Source organism: Oreochromis aureus, linkage group 8, assembly GCF_013358895.1.
Source record: "Oreochromis aureus strain Israel breed Guangdong linkage group 8, ZZ_aureus, whole genome shotgun sequence".
In the NCBI taxonomy this organism is placed as follows: Eukaryota; Metazoa; Chordata; class Actinopteri; order Cichliformes; family Cichlidae; genus Oreochromis; species Oreochromis aureus.
In genome coordinates, this window is record NC_052949.1 from 23,196,780 (window position 1) to 23,216,958 (window position 20,179).

General features: G+C 41.1%; 2 protein-coding genes across 5 annotated transcripts in view; one reads left to right on the forward strand and one right to left on the reverse strand.

Moving 5' to 3' along the window:
* Window positions 1–3,232, forward strand: part of gucy2cb (guanylate cyclase 2Cb) — a 20,028-nt gene extending 16,796 nt beyond the window's left edge. Inside the window, exon 27 of the mRNA XM_039616259.1 lies at window positions 33–3,232. Within this exon, the coding sequence (XP_039472193.1) occupies window positions 33–246 (214 nt within the window). The 3' untranslated portion in view covers window positions 247–3,232. The remainder of the gene's footprint in view (window positions 1–32) is intronic.
* kctd17 (potassium channel tetramerization domain containing 17) lies at window positions 1,952–19,806 on the reverse strand. 4 transcript variants are annotated; one of them, XM_031748875.2, is made up of 7 exons: window positions 19,317–19,806; window positions 10,322–10,430; window positions 9,804–9,895; window positions 9,008–9,151; window positions 7,329–7,454; window positions 6,705–6,843; window positions 1,952–5,079 (listed from the first exon to the last, which is right to left on the reverse strand). In XM_031748875.2, the coding sequence occupies exons 1-6, from the start codon at window positions 19,671–19,673 to the stop codon at window positions 6,745–6,747; spliced, it is 927 nt and encodes a 308-aa protein (XP_031604735.1). In that variant the 5' UTR covers window positions 19,674–19,806; the 3' UTR covers window positions 1,952–5,079; window positions 6,705–6,744. The 4 variants fall into 4 exon arrangements, with proteins under 4 accessions (XP_031604735.1, XP_031604737.1, XP_031604734.1 ...); XM_031748877.2 differs by having other exon boundaries at window positions 9,056–9,151; window positions 19,317–19,805; XM_031748874.2 differs by having other exon boundaries at window positions 9,008–9,154; window positions 19,317–19,805.
* Between the last annotated feature and the right edge of the window lie 373 nt (window positions 19,807–20,179).

Sequence of the window (20,179 nt, forward strand, 5' to 3'; positions counted from 1 at the left end):
TCACTCTTTCAACATGGTGCTTTCTCTTCCAGTGAAAACGTCCAGCGGCTCCAGCAGGACCTCGCCCACATGATCTTGACGTGTTTGGAGCGTCGCTCGCGAGGTTCCGTGCGAAGGAAGAAGCTGCTACCAAGTCAGAGCAAGGAGGACACCAGCGACCAGGGGTCAGAGGTGGAGTCTGAGAGCAGCCTTCCCGAGTACCTGCATCTAGCCACTGTGGATAACACACTCAGTACCTTCCTGTAGAGCATGCTGTAACTATCTGCCTGTTATTGCATATAGAGCAGGAAATCAAGCATAGAAAAATGAGGAATTAAGAGTCCTGCGTCTAAAGACCTCAAATATTCCCGCATTATTTCCTGCCATCATTTTGGGTGGTTGGAAAGGGTGGGTGGAAACTTTGTACTTGTTATTTTTTACCCAGTACCCATCCAAGTGTATTAGCTGAAAGCCAAAACCTTAGATTTGTCCAGTGCAGATTTTTTTCTATAACCAGTTGTGAAGTTTTAATGGTGGGGAGTTTTGTCATCCCCTGTCAAAAGAAAAACGGTCAAAAAGTGCATTTTAGGCCAACTTTGAAGAACAGGTACTCAGCTAAAAGAAGATTTAGCATATTTAAGGATTCATTTTTATCCAAATTTTGATTCCAGGCTCAACTTCTAGCTCTTTTTCTTTTTATGCCAAAATTATTTTTTGCTACATCTGTATTTTTATACCTGTGAATGTGTAAGAAATGGATCTACATAGATTTACATCTATAAAATAGTGTGGAAACCCAAACTGAAGTTATGAGGGGTCAAAGACACTTGGAAAAATAAAGAATAAATAAATACATAAAAGCAAAAAATTTCAGCAGCAGTTATATCGCAAAATAATGCTCATGTGGTCAGGTGGCAGCGTTTTTGGATTTGATTCACTTACTATGGAATGAGCCAGCCGCAGCACCCTCGCATGCCAGTGCAGATGCTGCTAATGGCCTGTTCAACTAACAAAACACAGGAACACGATAAGAACAGAAGAGGCCGTTTTGCGCAGACAGAAATGCAGGATCGCCCTTTTTGTGCATTGTACAGTTTGGAAAAAGTTTTAGAACTACAGTAATACAGTTACTGTATTTGTAATATATCCTCTTGTTTTTGTCATTAATGTTCATTGATTGTTTCTGCTGCTTAGCTTAAAACTGGGTTATTCTATTTATGTACAGCGCTTAATGTGTATTTGTTTCCACATTTGTCAGCCAGTAAGTAAATTATAGGTCCCATAAAAATCTATAGACAATGCTTATAAAAGTCACAACTCAGCATCATCTGCATTTATTACTTTAACCAAATGACTGCCAGTTTTTGACTCTATGCATCTCATGTCATGCAGAGGAGGCTGTATTGAGGAAGCTCAGGGAGGAAGATGCTGCACTGCAGGCCCTTGAAAGAGTGCCTTTGTTATTGTATAGAGCAGCGGTCCCCAACCTTTTTTTGCGCCACGGAACCGGTTTAATGTCAGACAGTATTTTCTCGGACCGGCCTTTAAGGTGTTGCGGATAAATACAACAAAATAAAATGATACAATATAAATATAATAATAAATGCGAATTCACTGTGTAATTGTTTAACTTTATTAGCGGCGTTCTCCTGAAATGCGCCGCAACAGAGAGTAACATCCTCCTCGCTGGTCGCTATGGTAACGCATACACATTTCTTTCAAAATAAGATAACTACAAAAAAAATATAAAGTGCATGAAAATATATTCATAACACAAGGGAAAAGACCCAGGGAAACCGAGTTAACGATAAAAACCTTGAAAACCATCAATTTCATTCCCGAGCGTCAACTCTCGCGGCCCGGTACCAAACGATTCACGGACCGGCGAGCCGGGGGTTGGGGACCGCTGGTATAGAAAGCAGTGTACAGTGGGCTCATTGTGATCAGGGCTAAAAACGAAAGAAAGACTTTGTACCTTAAACCAAATGTTTATTTTTGTTGACAATGCTGACATTCATTTACATTAAATTAAAAAAAAAAAAAAAAAGTACATTTTCCTTTCATTCTGTTGAAGATGTCGTATGTTCAGGTCCTCATGAAGTCCAGTTTTGAAACTATCCAAACACTGATTCCTGAAGCCCGTACGATTCATGCGTCACACATGGATCCGTTTCATGTTCACAGACAGTAAAGTGGCTCTACGGACAGCAGATGAAAGAATCTCCAGCATCAGAGAGAAATGTTTTTCTATCCCGATTTGATGATGACAGATGTTGGGTTTTTTTGCACAGACTAATGAAAGAGCGCCGCTGCGTAGACTTTTACACATTACGTACTAATCGTACAGCAAAAATGAAGTGAGGATCAAGCAAAAAACAAACAAGGTACTGTATCAGGACATGCAGATGGAGGTTTATACATTTAAGTGAACCAAGACAAAAAACTTGGATTCAGTAAACCTGCTGATTATACAGTATGTGCTGTTTGAGATCGTCAGGACAGTCAAACAGAAACGCTATTCTTCAAGTAGAAACAAACAAAAGTAACCCCCCCCCCCCCTTCCCACACATCTAAAAACAAACGCCCAAATTCTTCTTACAATGTAAAGAAAGTCTAAGAATAAATTAGACATCAAAACTTACAAAACAATTAAAAAAAGGTGGTGCTTTTTATACAAAACATCTTAAACCGGCTTCACCTCATGCATGCAGCTGTTTGGTGTGCACACTTACTCTTTATCTCTACAGGAACACCTCAGTAAATGCACGAGAAGACATTTACAGTAAAAACAAAAAGTGAGATTGTAAACCATCTACTGTAAAATATTAAAAGCAGCCACTTAAAAACGCATGGAATAACAGCTACGATCATGCTGACATGTCTGTTTTGCTGCTTGAACTCAAGGCACTGAATGATCCAAGTTAAAAGCCACAAAGAGAAGAGAAAAAAAAAAAGCTGAAGAAATAAAATCTTTTGGTCTTCTCTGTTCTGTCAATATCACTGTTATGAGTATCGTACACAGTAACTGCAGGCTAACTACACATTTAACATTTACAGTGTTCTGCTAATCCTCCTAATTAGGGATCGGGAGGATCCCACAGGTTGAGGATAGGTTTTCTGTTCAGTGCTATAAATGGAAAACAAACATGGAATATTGTATTTACATCCTATTTATTTTTTATTTTAAATTGATTTTATTATCAAAAATGTTAGGAGAGAGAGAGGGAGAAAAAAAAAAAAAAAAAAAAAAAAAGGTTGCCAACCACGATCTTATTTCTCGATTGTCTCAAATTTGTGACCCCTGCACACTTGTTGGCTGTGTGTTGCTGGTCAGTAGGTGTGCTGCAGGAGCTAAACAGCAGGAGGTGAGACTAAAGCTGCAGGCAGATGATGCTTAACACGGCTGCTGTAGTCTCAGAGGCAGAAATAATCCCTCTGGGCTTGTGTTAAATCTGAGAAGCGCACCAAATCTTAATTTGAGGCTGAAAACAGACCAATAACTTGCATCACTTACTCCACAAATGTACTTATTTATGCATCCAAGAAGTGCTGAGTTGCATTTTAATCTTAGCATCTGTTCTATAAAGGGTTTTCTTATAAGCTACAGCATGATGTTGGACTACAGCAGACCTACTCTAAATTCTTATCTAAATGCTTTAAAAACCTGCTGTTTAATAACTCATGTATAACCCTTTTGGTTTCACCCTAACATTCACTAAGCGCACCTCCTGAAGTTTAATCAACACCAAATGTGAGTGGTGTATTTGCTGAGTGATGCCTAGAGCTATAAGGCCAATGGCCACAGTCTTGAGCATGAGTTCAAATGTGATCTGTGGTGTAGCATGTCTTGCATGTTCACAGCAGAGGTTGTTAAAAGTCACATGGCTTTTTTTTTTGACATTTTATTTTCAGTGATGTTGTGATCGGCCTGCTGTGAGGCCTTTATTGGAACAAAAACAGGATATGATCACTAATATTACAAAGCTGTGGTACACCAGACTCATCCTTGTCCTCTTCCTCCTCCATGCCTGCTTTTTAAGCCTTTCCTGACTACACCAACGTCTCTAAGTCTGTTGAGGCCAAAGCAGGAACTGGATCCCAGCCATGGCAACAGACCGAGGCAACACTGCTGTTGTGCAAGGTGATGCAGGTATGCATCAGCACAAACAAGGGATATATGTGTATGCGCGCATGTGTGTGTGTGTGTGTGTCTGTGGGCGACAAAGTAGAGCAGTTTGTATTTTCACCAGTGCAGCGTGTGCACCTTTGTAATGTCCAGAAAGTGTAAAATTGTCCCCACAAGCAAATTTTTTTGACCTACTTCAGTTACATAGTCCAAACCAAGAAGTGGCTATGCTAACACACAAACACACACTCTCCTGAATGACTGAGAGCAACAAATTCGTGGACTTGTTGAGCTTGTGAAGATTTAATTACTTGAGTACGCTTGAAGTCATCTCTAAATAAGGTTGATTTAACACACTTTTGCTCTGTGGGGTCCAGCAGCTGCTGGCGGGTTTTCTTCACAAACAAGGTGATTTTTTTTGTCATGAGAAAACCTCGTACCCAACTATGAAATACTGTCAGGACTTCAGCAGAGTCGGTGGTCAAAGACTGGGCAACGATTGCGTAAATCACTGGGATAGCTGCTTCATTAGGAAATATAATGATGCAAATCCTGTGCAGCACAGATGGGACAGGTCCTCACAGGTTAACCAAGACGAGGCCAATTCTCTCCTGTCATATTAAGAATCAGCACCTTGGTTCAGCCAGATCTAATATGGCTCTTTGGTCATGATTTACTAAGCTGCACTACTGCCCTTGGCAATATAACATTTGCACACACCAACACATGAGCATGATTTCACTTTTTTCTTTTTTTTAAGATGGTATCGCTCCATTGCGTTAACAGTGATATTAGACATTTTTGGACGTTTGCTAATGCTAACTAGCATTTTGTCAATGAAGTGGCAACAATGCTACGTATTGTGATGACTGTCCACGGACAAAAACACACAAATGCCATGTACAGAACATGACAAGCATAGGAAAAATAAATTCTCGTGATTTCTACATCCGGGACCCGTGGATCTGAAAAAGCTGCAAAATGAAAGACAAAAAACAAAACAAAAACAGACATTAGAGATTGGAAAAGTTCAGCGATAAAATCTACAGTCACTGCAAACAATCTAAGCTATGGTTTTGGCTGCGATGATGGCAATGATGATGAATATGTTGAGCAACTGAGAATAAGTGACTTAACTATCATGCATAATGACTGGAAACAACAACAACAACAAAACAAACACAGCCATCTTCGCTACTTACTACATACAAGTGTGTGTTTTCTCCTTTGACATTTACTGAATTTTAAATTTTGCATTGTGCAAATGTTAATTACACGGTGGGTAACACTGTGTGTGACTTTACACCAACACTGTATATGTATGTGCACAGACTGGGAAGGACATCTGAAGACTATTGCTGCACTGAAAGGTCAGAGATATTCCATGTCACAGCATTGACAATGAGAGCCCATAGAGACGCAGCTCTCAATCGATACATGTGAGGCTGTGTGGGGAAAGTGACATTTCCAACCATGCGCCAATTAACAAAATTCATCACATTCTCTCACACACATGCATTTTATCGAAATCTGTTTTTTCACAGTGACAAATAACTGTATATAAAAGATGGTCTTGGTGTCTTGATCACAGCTGGGGTTTTTTTCTCTGAACAAGAACTGGTCATATTTGTGTCAAATTATCAGCTAACCACTGTGATTGGTGATTGAGTGCTAACACATAAACTAATAAATAACAATAAACTAATAATAATTATTATTATAATAAATACTGGTTATTTTAAATGTTATACACAAAACATCAGTGCATGAATTAAAAAATACTGACACTACACCAAATCCTAGGGGCCTACCTTCGCGAGTTATCGTGTTCACAAGATTTTCAAAAAAAACTTGACCTCTGACCCTGACCTCACTGAGATTCAAACTCATCTGACATATTTACTAGTATTAATTCGAAAATCCTGCATCGCCTCAAGTTGTCGTGTTCCCCCCCTTATCAGCCTTTTTACAGTTAGGGGTAAAGTGGCAGATAAAGAGGAAATCGCTTCGTTCTTGTAGTTAGCTGCAGGAACACTACTGACATGTTACTTTAAGAGCACATTTTGCATGCTGGTATAACAAGCATATCTGTAAATATAGGACCAATAGCAATTGAGCAATGGTGTACATAACTTATAATTATCCTAAAAACATAATACAAGTTAACTGGTCCTGTGCTCATGTTGGTTATGAGCACGAGGCCTCCATCCTAGTCAAAGTAAGAGTTTATTTTTGTTGTTTATGGTCTAAATCATGATTAGCGATTATGCATGTGGTATATTTTGCCCATGTTTTTTTTAATGTGTTACAATCATTGCAACCTTACAGTTTTCAACCAGTAATCTAAATGCAACATTCACTTTGACCAAATGCACAACTGCATTTGGTCATTTTAACATGGGACTCTAAGAGGACTGACTCAATGAAGAAAGAGCTTCAGACTGAAACACTGAAACAGAAAGGCAACTTTAAGGCCATACTCAATGCTGTGCCATGAAACCTCTTCTATATTTCTCATAGACATCACAGACATATAGACACACACACACTAAAATCCACTACATCTACCCACTAGCACATCTTTTGCACAGTTCCTCACCCAGTCAGGCATCTCTTTGGAACAAAGAAACATGACTCCCTCATTCTCTAAGCCACTCATTTGGTGTGGTATCTCTCCCCCCCTCTTCCTCCTCCTCCTCCTCCTCCTTCGCCGCTTCCTCCTCCTGCATCTCTGCGGGCTTCATTCAGCATGAAGGAAGGAGGAGAAAATACAAAGGGGAAAAGAAAAAAAAAAAAACGAGACAGAAAAATGACAAAAATGAGCACATGGATGAGTGTCAGTGAGTGGACAGTGAGAGGCTGAGAGGTAAAAAAAAACCAGACACAGATATATATTAATATATCCACATGAAGGAGGAAGAACCAATACAGTAATGATTGAGAACTGCAGGAATGAAAGGCAGAGCTGTGTGAATGATGGAGTGAGTGTGTTTGTGAATGACATTTTGAGGGGAGTGACATTTGGAGCTTTGAGTGGAGAGGCGCAGGATCAAAGCACACTCGTATCACCTTTAATGAGTCGAGAGACCTCTACTCTTTCACACATCCCGCAACAAAGCAGAAATGCACACATACGAACACAGCTAACACACAGCTTAGCAGCTTCTCCCCATAGTGTATTTTGAAATATACTCGTGTGTTTATGCAAAATATCGAGACTCACCTTGGTTTTGTGACTCTGCTCTGTTCCTAGCCCAGATCCTGCCGTGTGGAGCTCCTTCGATACGACGCACAGGAATTCAGCCTGGTCCTCTGTTCCATAGCTGTACGACGAGCCGATGTTCACCATCTAGAAAGAAAGAGACGCAGATGCAGAGAGATATACAGAGCAGAGAGGGACAGAGACAAAGACACACAGTGAGTATCATGGAGACTTCCAGGATAGGAGACAGAAAGTGGAGATCCCACACTACAGCTAAGGAAGGGTTCTTTCGCTCATGCATGGCTGGGGGACGGGGGAGGACGCAGCAGTAGATTCAAGCGTTGTGTACTTGCGGAAACAGCAAAACAACTGCAGGGCAGCTCTGCTGAAAAATATGTGAAAATCATAGCTGTGCAGCATGCAGGGGAGCCAAGTGCTAAAGCAGAGGAGTGGGGGAGGGAGACAGGGTCTGTGTGCGATTTTTAGCCTACAGTGTTGTAAAGGCTGGCCAGTTAATGCCATGAAGTCTAGAATTAATAAACATATTAACGAGTCGACTCTGGAGATGTGGCCAATAACAGACTGACATTACAACAGACAAGAAGGCATTTGGATTTGACAGAACTGGTTCTCCAAAATTAGTATCATAATTTTAAAACTATAAAAGCTTACGATTACTTTAAGATTACAGGTTCTGGGACTAACTCACACGGACTCACTAGATTAAAGTACTGTTTAATGGCTCAGTCACGCTAGAGTATGAATTAAATGGCAACCTCCTTGCAAATAGGTGGTTGCCCAGTGACTGCATCGAATTCAGCGACCAAACGCAAGTAGGTGAGGGGACCAAGGGCTGTCTGGTCCCCACAGCTGTGTTTAAATAGCCGTGGTCCAACACGGACTGACTGCAATCACGCTCAGATGTCTGCAAACAACTGCTGTCTAATCTATAAAAGGCAGACAGATTGCCAACACACTGCAATCAGTCTGTCGGTCTGCACTGATGAACTTGGTTCTGATGAGTCTACTTGCCAGACGAGGACTTAACTGAACTTGATGTAATTTGGTTATTCCTACATTAATGCGATGTTGCTGAGTGCCTGCATTCTGCAGTTAAACTCCTGGAGCAACTAGGCCTCTATTTATGGAGGAACTTCTGAATTTTTTTCCCCCCAATCTGTGTGGTTCTGGTTGGACTCTGAATGCAAGTAGTTACTATGAATTTCTATTTAATGTAAATTTCTGTATGCAGACAGCAACAGCTTTGCTGGAGTAGGACACAAATTTGTGATTTCCTTTGTCACAGTTAATTGCCATATTATCACAAACAGATGACATATAATTGCCAACTTCACCCTATTCAATCACAAACTCACAGCAGACTGATAGAAGGTTGACTTTGAAGGAAGTATTTGGAGACCTGGTCCCCAGCTTCCAAGCAACCACTTCAAACTCAGCAACATTGCCGGTTCATGGCACGTGGATGTAATTATTTTGGATGTGCTGTTGTCTCCAACCACTGTTTTCTCAAGTGTCAGTGTAACATCAGGCCAGCAAATCAAGAACTAGACTAAGGGCATAATCTAGGATTTAATAGAAAGTTCAGATTGGGAATGCAAACAGCAATGCTCGGGTCAGGACCGAGGGGTTAGACCAAGGGTCACGGTTAAAGGGTCAGCGGCAGCGTGAGTCCAACCCACAGTCCAGAGCAGTCCGGTGCGGGGCTTTCTGCAGGCGCGCACGCTGACCTGCTCAAACTTCCAGCCGTCCGACATCGTGGAGACCATCTGGGTCAGCTCCTCCTCCTGGCACTGCAAAACTCGGTACACATGCTTGGGGGGCACCTGCTGGTATAAAAGGGAGAGAGAGGAAAGAGTTGACGATGCAGGAAATGAATGAAAAGGAAGGTGCAACCATTTCCAGAGATACAAAAAGGGAACTAAATACTGACACTGCTAGATTGAATTCTATGTATTTTCCAATAAGGTGCAGTCATTTTATATTGCATAACATTCAAGGCTCTGGATGACCAAATCCTATTGGGGCAGTTTAAAAGCCAGCACTACTATTTTCATATTTCGGCACAATATTTAACCCGGCAAGGCAAACACGAGCAGTGAGTCCAGTAAAGAACAGTAGGATAAGGGGAGAGTGGGAGTATGTTTGAGAGGGCAGAAGGATTATATAAGAGTGAGTGCAACCATCCCGAGAAAAGCAAAGAAAGAAGAGAGAAGGCTAATGTACAGCAGTGGCCGCTTTATAGAAGCACCCGGGGGAACAAAATCATTAATAAAGGCTAAAGCACTGAAAGGCTCACACACGCCTATATCCTATGACTCCAAACAATACTGCAATATTTAGCACAGAACATGTCAGAACAGCTAAATACAATAAATATTATACGTTTCAAGAGTAATAATACAATAAACAAATGTGATATACTGTGTTTTATATTTGGAAGCTCAGTGACTCACTGTTGACAGGTTGTGCGTTTACCTGTGTGGCTTTGGAGTCTCTCTCCACGATCCTCTCTTTAATCAGTTTGATGAGCGGGGTGATGTTGTAAAACTCGGCCTCCTCCAGGACACCTGGTCACAGAAGAAACACTCAACTCAGCTGCTGTGTGACACTGTAGTGCAACATTTCCACACCAGATGACCTCAACTGCAGCTTAATCATATTAAGCTAAACATCATTCATATTTCAACCACCAATCTACTGCTTTAAGCTAACCATTTTTACTTCTACTTCTGTCCTTTATAGAACATATATTTAACCACTTCAATCTACTATTGATTATTAGTCCAAGCCATCTGTTAACCATTACTGTCAACCGTTTCTTAATTATTCATTAACTGATTTTAGCTACCTCAGTAGCAGACTTATACATTCTTCAGACATACCAAATCTTCATATAAAGTGCACAAGTTCAATTAAAAATACAAAAGCAAAAGAAAGGCATCAGGGAAAAATTCTTATTTCTACTGGAAAGCAAATAAGACAGTCATGCAGACCTTCTTCAGCGAGCTCCTTGTTGTAGACCAGTTTGCCGTGCCGCAAGTAGTTGAGGATGGGGCCAAAGTAGGTGGGATCCCTATCAATTACATAAGCTCCAGTCTCATCCTGTTACAGAGAAAGAGTCGGAGACAGACAGAAGACAGCCCATTATACCATTACTGCGTTTTCACAACCTCCATAACACATTTCCTCATGTTATGAAGCGCAGAGTTTTTATTTTCCTGAAGTAGCGTGGTATTCAGTGCATGTGATTCTATCATAAACAATGTAGCCGGTGACGTGTTGCTCAAGAAGTGTCTGCAGTCACTCTTCTGTTTGTTGCTTGTGTTTTACTACCATTCACTCTTGTGCTACTTTCTTTATTCACCTCTTCTCTTGGTTTCACTTTGTGTGTGTGTCTGTTGCACTGTGCGCTCCACTCTGTGTGTATAGCCTGAGATTGAAAACTGAACTTTTCAGATTCATTCTTGTAACAACAGCTGTTTTTACTTGGGAACAAAAACAACAACAACAACAAAAAAAACCTGGTGGTTACTGGAAGTCAGCGTAACCTGTGCGCTCATGTGTGTCAACAGCCTGCTTCACTTGCACCTCCAGGCTACATGTGCCAAGCTTGCCTGGTTGTTATGTCATGACTCCTATCCTTACACATATACACTTATCCTCCCCGTGCTCTTCCCCATGATGAATGCTTGAAGCACATCGCCCTTTTAGAGTCAAGTTCACAAAAGAGCCATTGCTGGAGAAGTTCATAAACACGCCATTAGGAGATACAGGCAAAGGCATATAAGTTAGGTGGGAAGGGGTGGGACTTGTTGGAAATGATTTAATTTTTAAAAGCCAAATTCCTCAGCCCAAAAAACACAAACCATTATCTCTTGATAAGAGGGAGTGCATCAGAGTTATCTTTTCTACAGCTTTAACCATATACCAGCATTTGGCTGGTGCTATGTACAGAACTATTCTGGGTCTCCATATATAGACTGAGAGGACAGTTAATGCAGTAAGTCAATGAGCAGGAAGATATCCAGCTAGATAATGAGAACATGCTCCAGTCACATGACTGATTCTTTATCTGACTGCCTGCTCAAGCAGTAACAATCTTGGCCTGTAGCAACATCTTGTGCAGATGGATGTTAGCGCGTTTATTTGTGAGTTCTGCATGCACATGCACAACACAGTCCACTATAAGAGTAGGTTATATGGTCAGCAATATTGCTGCTATTACTAGAACAACAACAACAACAAACAAACAAACAAACAAACAAACAAAACAAAAAACCCCTCAGAAACAGCAGCACTGCTGGTTAAGCTCTAGCTCTTTTATAGTAGCATTTACTGAAAATGGAGTGTGAGGAGTGTAAACACCAGTGCACTCCTCAGAGCACTCTGTAGGATGGAAGGATAGCTAGGTGAGGATGGATTAGATGAGAAAAAAAAGACAGGAGGACAATAGAACATCAGTAGAGGACAAAAGATAAAAAAAAATGCTATGAAAAAAAAAATGCAAAAAACAAGACAAGTACCCTGGGTTGGAAACAGGAGATAAAGGCAATTTCTTTGTATTAAAGAAGGTTCAAAGAAACAGGTGTACGCTGTAACAGAGATGGAAGAATAAGGCATATGGGCTTTACACATTTGTGTGTGTGAGCAAGAAAGCATGGAGAGATCCGAGTTGAGGACCAAGAGGCACCAGGTATAAACTGAGCGCATGTTAGAAGAGTATGTGTTTGTACTGAAAAACAGTGATTAGAGTGTGGAAAAGCTGAGACTGCAGCTCCGAGCATAAACAGAGGTATGTACAGACACACTCGACATCCTAAATGAGCAGAGCTGCAGTGGAGGACAAACTGACGTGTCATCGACGTGACTTGACAGTGTGGCCATAACAACAGTAGGGGAAAGCTTTCTGAATTGTGTCACAGCCATTGCTTTAGTCTTGATGTCTTTCTCCATCTGCTATTGGTTGATTTTTAGTATTATTAGATAGACAGACAGACAGACAGACAGACAGACAGACAGACAGACAGACAGACAGACAGACAGACAGACAGAGTGTGACTGGAGGCCAAACTAAAGCACCAGCACCTCAGAGAAAAACAAATTAGCACATTTCCCTTTGCACTTCATTTACAACCAAAAAGGTTGTATACATAAGAACCAAACAAGCAAAACACATCCAGTCATGACTATAAGCCCATGCTAATGTAAATGACACCGAATGGCCTGGGCGTGCTATTTTTCATTGGCTGAGGTGTGTTTGAAAACAAACAAGAAAAACAGGCATTTTAGTTTAGCTTTCAGACATTCGATCTTCATGTCTTAAGCGTTTATAGCAATTGTTTATTACAATTGCATAACGCATTATGAAAAACTAGAATGATTTTCTCTTTACTCCACCTCCTGTTCTGCTCCACTCTGTGTGTATTTGCTTCACCATGTTACACACAGTGAAACAGTGAGCAGAGGAACACAGAAGAAACAATAGCAGGGACTCTCTCACTGAGAGAAAATGAGTATGAATAAAGTACAGAAATAACAAAATAAAAAAATTGCCTTTTTTGTGAGAGGTCACTTTCTCAGTTTCATTATTGTGGGAAGTCCAACAGACTCAAAGGGAGGGACTCAACAGTTACGACATTTAGATACTCACTAGTTGGTGAGTTAATGGTTTACACAACATTTGTTCAGGGAAATAGGATGCGAATCTACAACACTTCCCTGTAGCGGTAAGGACGTCCCATAGCCCATCGCCTATAGTCGAACAAAACCCCGTTCACTTTTTAAAACATGCATACGATACACGATATCTCAGTATTAAGCAACTTGGAGACTGCTTACCAGTACTGAAAGGTTTATTTTTCCAACAAATTGTGACCTAATGCATTTATCAGGTATGCCAGGCTCTCAGTGCATCTCAGTATATGTTGGTGTTCAGAGTCCCACGGCAAGTCCAGTTTCTTTTTCTACACTGTACTCCTTGTATCGCTGTTAAAATATCTGTGCAGTTGCAACTATTAAGTATTATTATTACTGTTAGTAATCCTCAGTCTTGGTGAAAATAAGAGATAACACATTCATATTTAGCCTGTCTATGAAATTCTGATATGAACGTGGGCAGGAGTTGTGATAAAACTCTAGACATAAGTGTGATTTCTAATTACGGATCAGCCTAATTTATGATCTGTGGGATCACAGATGGCCTAGCTAAACTACTGACTTCTCAAGTGCCAGTCACACTTTTGGTGTGGGAGGCATGAAATAAGCTCGGTCACATGTGCTTTTTTTGCAAACTTTCACAAACAGCAACTACATATTTGTAAGCATGTAAAACACTGCCCCATCCTGTAGTTCTGACTTATTTTACCTCTATATGTATCAATCTAATTATACAAATAAGTGTAAGTAAACAGAAATAGCAAATAAAGTTGTGAAATCCACCCATGGGATATGGTTAAAACACCCACCAACCTCTTACCGTGTTACTCAGCCTTCAATTTGTGCATTTTCACGGTAACAGAGCGACAAGTTTAAACAACTCTGAAGCAAAAACCTTGCCTCTAGCATTTTTGGAGACTGTTTTGACACCGTGGGATGAGATGGGTTCTGTGGAGAATTAAAGTTAAAAACTTAATTAAAAAAAAATTCATGCGTACGTGTAAATAATCCCTAAACCACAAAACCAGGCTGTGTTGTTATAACTCACAACCAGTCATCCTGTTGCATGCGTTCCTCTTTAGCTAAATGGTGTAATTGGCTTGGGATGGTGCGAGATCATCCACACCAATAAAGGAGGGGAGCCCTGGGTTTGGTTGGGTGAGGAGGCAGAGCATTTAAGTGCCAGTAATCTCATTAAAACAGTCGCACAGAGACAGATTGTATGTGTCTATGAGGAGGTTTAAAAAGAAATGACAGACAGGAACTCCTGAGTGCAGACATGCAAACATCTGAGAGGGAGGGGTGGGAGTGTTGTCCAGCACCTAAAAATCAGCTCCTCTCTTGAGCAAGAAACACAGGCTGGTTCTTTTAACTGATTGGAATTTTCAATGTTCTGTGTAGTAAACAACTCAAGCGGTGGCTGGTGTCAGCCGGTTAACAAGTTAACCGACAAAATGAACCCCTATCCACCCCCACCCCTCCCCAAAAAAATAAATGAGGCGGGACTTTATTGCAATTTATCGTTTTGCTGAAAGCAGCATGAAATACTGCAGGACTTCATGTTGCTGTTTTTTCTTTTTCTTGGAAATATTTAGCAAAGCCGTGATATAATAATATATTTCATTCATGCAAGTGCACTGATTTCACTTGGGTTCTGATTTTTAGTGGGTTTTTAATTCAGGTGAGGCAGCGCTCGAAGGATACCCTGTGTTGCTCCAAACTGTAGAAGTGCGATATTTGCAGTCAGCTGATGAGATGATGTGACCCAGTTTTAGCAGGCAGTGTCTGTTTGTTTGGTCTCCAGTATCAACTTTCACATCTTAACAAGTTTGACAAGCTGAGAGGAACAAAGCACACTCACTGTTAAACACTTCCTTTAAAAAGAAAGACGCAGATTTTGTTTTAGAGCAGGCTAAATTGAGGCAGATATTTTCAGACCAACTGTGCACCAAATCTGCTCCCTCTTTCATGCAGTCAGCTGTTAAGATCAGTGCATTACTGATTCACAGGGTCCTTCAATTTGTACTGCATTTAATTCTGGGAATAACAGCACAAACAATTACTGATTACTCAAACTCTGTTTTATTTTTAGGCTACTAGAGTCGAGCCCTTAATCTTCCAGGAATTACAGTTTCTTTCCTGACTTTGAAAATGGTATAAAACAAAAACATTTCTTGTTATCACTGCAGTATTAACTTACATAATGGATTAAGTAAACAGGGACTCAAGACCAGAGATGGGCAGTAACGCGTTATTGTAATCTGATTACTTTTTTCAAGTAACGAGTAATGTAAGGGATTACTGTTGCAAAAACAGTAATTAGATTACTGTTACTTTCACGTAGGAACGCTGCGTTACTGCGTTACTAAAACCGTGATTTTTTTGCGAGAATGTCTCATGACAGTGACGTAAGCGAGTGCGATGTTCGTGACAACAGCTGTCTGCAGATCAAAAATGGATCATATATCGAGTGCGGGAGAGAGTATGAGCATGCAGCGTTTAAAGCGTGGAAGTACTGACCTTACTTTGAGTTTGATTCCATAAAAAGTGACAAAAACATTAGTGTCCACTGTTCACTGTGTGGGAAGAAAACTTTTTTAAACCCCTAAACTTCCAGGCAAGCACCGAGTGCGCTACGACATAATGTGAAATTCACAGAGAAACTCGCGGATTCTTCCACTGACCGCTGCGGCACACCTGCACCAGGGTAAACCTCCGCCTACCCCACTCCAGCTTTATAGGTGAAAATAGAGCAACAGGACCGCTAGTCTTTGATTTTATTTATTTTCTGCTGTGTTTTACTTGCATCTATTTGAAAGAGTGAGTGTAAACACAAAAACATATTTTATTTTATGTGCTGGAATGTGCAGAAAATAGGTTTAAATGTTAAACAAATTTCTTCCAGTCAGAGAATGTTGCATATAATTTAATGTTTGCTTGATGCATAAAGTTAAAAGATTAAAACTAATAAAACAAGTTTTAAAAAGAGACTTCTCCATTTGATTACATTTTGTATGATGGATTATGCAGAAAAAGTAGAATTGGGCTGAAAGATCTATCGCTTTATTACCTATTCAGGTAAATCGTGTTTTTAAAAAGTAACTAAGTATTTAATTACTTTTGAAAATAAGTAATCAGTAAAGTAATGGGATTACTTTTTGGGGGAAGTAATCAGTAATTAGTTACTGATTACTTTTTTCAAGTAACTTGACCAACACTGCTCAAGACAGACAACAGATGATACGTTTCTAGGATCTGGCAAAGCCTTTATAATACCCCGAAACGCGTCTCTCTGTTAAGTCCATCTATAGAGCACTATGTTTTGCTGTATAAACACTAAACACAGACTTAGATCGTTACGCCACCATGCTCCTCTTGCTCCCAACTCCCAGTTCACTGAGGATTTAGAGTCTCGCTGACAGCTCAGTTCCTGTTTTTGAACTGATATCAAATGGGTAGTAATCAGAAGAAAAAGAAGTTTACTTAAGTATTCTTCTCCATGGTTTGAGATTCAGGAGTTTGTGATAGAATGCATAAATTACGGATTACGGGGCATGATCCAAAAAAAAAAAAAAAAAAAAAAAAAGTATGAATGCAAAACACAGAGTGAGTCAGCTACCAAGAGGGAGGACGCAGAGAGGACAAGAAAATAACACAGCGAGGTAGAAAATAATGATGATGAAGGAGGGTGTTAGTGTGCGTCTGAATATTTGTGAGACACACACAGAGAGATTACATGCGTGTCATCAGGCAGTGCAGAGAAAGCTCCTGTCAGGTCACAGCTGAAGGTCACACAAGAATATTCTTTCCATAGTGCCCGGAGGTGCAGCAGGGGAACAGTCATCACTGCTGCACACCACAATCCCCCTCAATCCTCTCCGATTCCTCTTTCTGGATCTGTCGCATATTCGGTTTGTGCCCTGCTTCAGTGTCTGCATGTGTAATAATAATAACAGCATAAGCGATGTGGCAAATCATCAAGCCACATTTTGATCTTAAAGAGGGGATCAATTCTAATACTAAGCACGACCTAATGCCGTTTTCCCTGCTGGTTTAGTATTTGTATTACAGTTTGGGACTGAGGTGAACACCACATGTAGTCATAGACCACGAGCAGCCATACCAGCCTAAAATTCCCCTGCTCTCCCACATTTCCTGTTTTTCCTGTAACAGACACAAAAAAGAAAAAAGGAAAAAAAAATCTTAAAATAAATGTTTCTAAAGGTCAGGAATTGACTGGCAGGTGCACAATGTTCTCAACTGAAACATGACATGTACTTTTAGAAGGGTGAATTTCTTTCTATTTTGGTCCACTGCTGTTCCTGACTAAAAAGTCAATTCAGTAGGGTCACTATAATCAAAAGGAGATCGCCACTTCCAGCTGCAGTAATTTGTATTTGATGGCATGGCTCTGCCCTTCCACCATGTGCATACATGGAAAGCTGGAGGCAGGAAGAGCAGCAAGACCTCAGCACAGAACAGAGCTGGCAAAAAAGACACTAAATGCTGATTTAGTCTCATACGGCATGAAAGGAGAAGCTGGGCAGAAGGCGGATTGCATATTGGCTTGCAGGTGCCCCGCAGCTGGGTTTAAAACAGGTTAGGCCCCAGTCACACAGGCTTAGATACCAGTTGGCAACCCCCAGTTACGGTCTGGTATACTAGGTTACTAAGGGAAAACGTACATTCCCCAGCTGGTTGATGAATGGTTGCTCACAGCAGCTACTCAGTGGTTATTTAGCGAGGGTCTGCAGACAAATCAGCATCTTCCATGAAAACTATGAGCAACTGCAGCAATCTGCTATCACCCAAAAGAGCCGCAAGGAGGTTTGTTGTAATTTGTCTGGAATTTTATGTATTGGTTCACAAAATAAATAAATAAAAATTCAAGGGGTGCTACAACAAATTATTGATTTACAGACTTAAACAATTAAACATCAGATCATTTAAAAAGTGAGAAGGAACCTATGTAATTTCCTGTAGTCTGTGGTGATGTGGTGACAAGGTACTTGCACAAGAAAACCATACAATTGCTAATCGATCTGTCATTTGATTAACTGAATATTTGCAACCCTACTTTTAAATTGCTAATTTGAATAACTAATTAATATCTCTGGATTGTTCTGCTGGCCAATGAGTTTAATACATTCACCATGTAATTGTATCATCACAGGTTTGTGTTCAGTCAGGGTCTTTTATTAATCGTTACCACCTGCTTCATTTCCTGCCAGCCCTCTTCTGTGCTACCTAATGTACTGTAGTATAAAATTACACACCAATGATCACAAAACTCCTCACCCCCTCCTATTTTCTGCAGAAAAGCTGAAATTTTGGCAACATGGAGGCATTCACCTGCCTGCAGCGTTGTCTCAGTATACAGTGCGCTACAGCTCACGAGGAGGACCTTCCCCCCTCTCCCTTTGTCATACTCATGCATATCAAAGTCCACGCAGCATAATAGAAATCTGCATCATTCATGAGTCTTTCAAGTCCTTTCAGTCTACATGTGACTGCCAGACTCTCCCTCTTTCTTGCTCTCCCCATAAGATGCCAGCTGTACAGCTACCAACTGTGTGGCTCCCTGCAGAAGAGGAGGCACGTGTTCATCCATCTGACCCAAGCAACATTCACACCATGAAATGATGCACAGGCACATGAAGAAAAGCAGGAGAGTGGAAGTGCTTCAGGCTGCACGTATATCTCCTGGTTAGTGGGCTGCTCCATGCCTATTTGGAGCTGCAGGCGTGCATTTCCGGGAGAGGACAGAAATGCAAGTTTTAGGGAAATCAGTACTCATGTTGGAGTGATATCATGGGAGATAATTCCGCACTTTATGTAAACAGATGCACACGCATTTCGGAGAAATTTTTTTTAGACCCAAGCAGTAAGCCTGTTAAGATAAATCAAACCAATCGTGTGTTAATAGATGCCTCAACGATCTATGCTGTTGTTAACTTCAAGCCGCTGCAGATAGCAGGAGGGTTATCAAGAGATCAAAAACCGCATCAGTGTCTGTTCTTAACAAATACAACTGCGTGCCACAACACGAAATGTTGTGCAACGTCTATTGTAATGTACTGTCACCACATTTGTTTCCATAGAAATCTGATATATGGCACAATGTCACTGGCCGGTTCCCAGAATATTAAACTGCGTCTGAGACAAAGTAACTAGCAAACTTTAAATGCTCACAGGACTTTGAAACCATCACAAAGACAATAAGTGGAGGAGGTGCGGTCCCAGCTCACCCGCTGCTGTGACAAAGTAATAGTTATGTTTCGCCCGGAGAGAAGCGCCGTTCACCGGGGATTAAAGCGTCCTGGCGGGGCTTACCGTGTCCGAGTGCAGGTCCTGCTGCTGGCACAGCCGGTACAGGAACGAAGTTTGCTCCTTGAGGAGCGTCTGCCGCGTCGTGAGGAACACCGTGCCGCCAACGTTGAGCCGAACCCACTTCCCGTTGTTCCCCCCGTTAGGGTTGATAACCGAGCCGTTACCGATGCTCTGCGACGCCGTCCCGCCGGATTCTGTCGAGCTGGCGGTGGTAGAGGTCGCGCTCTCTCCCGCCTCGCTGTCTTTGTTGTTATTGTTGTTGTTGTTATTGTTGTTGCTGTTGTGGTGGTGGCAGCCGTGGTGTGTCGGCAGTGCAGTGGCGTCCGCCGGTTCCCGCTGGTCCTCTGCCGTCGTTGCCATTTGGGGAAAAAAGCGTTTGGACACGGACTAGATGCAAGCGCGGAGGTCCCCGGACTGTTGCCTCGGCGTTTTCTCCCAGCTATCCAACCGAGCATGCTCCGCCCCCAGAGTGCCCACTCTAAAAGCACGCTGGTTAAGTTACAGGAAGTTAACCACACTATGTCCCAGATGCACTTTCAAAGTAAACGCTGTAATGGCTGCTACAGAAGAAAATAATCTTACAAGTTTTAAAAATTTTAAACTTTATCAAGGCAAAGAACAAAAAACTGCCTAAGGGCTAGACTAAACTTGTACAATTTCTAGTTTTTTATTTAAGGTCTATGTACAGTAAACTCAAGCCTCAAAGAATTACATACTTTCAAACATCTAGAAATGCATCTCAGTTAAACAATTATTTTCTATACTTCGCTTTTGTCCTAATTTAGTTATAAATTTAACCTTCCCTTAGAGACTTTCAGTCTAGAGGTAAAAACATTCTAGGAACTGACAAGTAGGTAAGAGTGGTT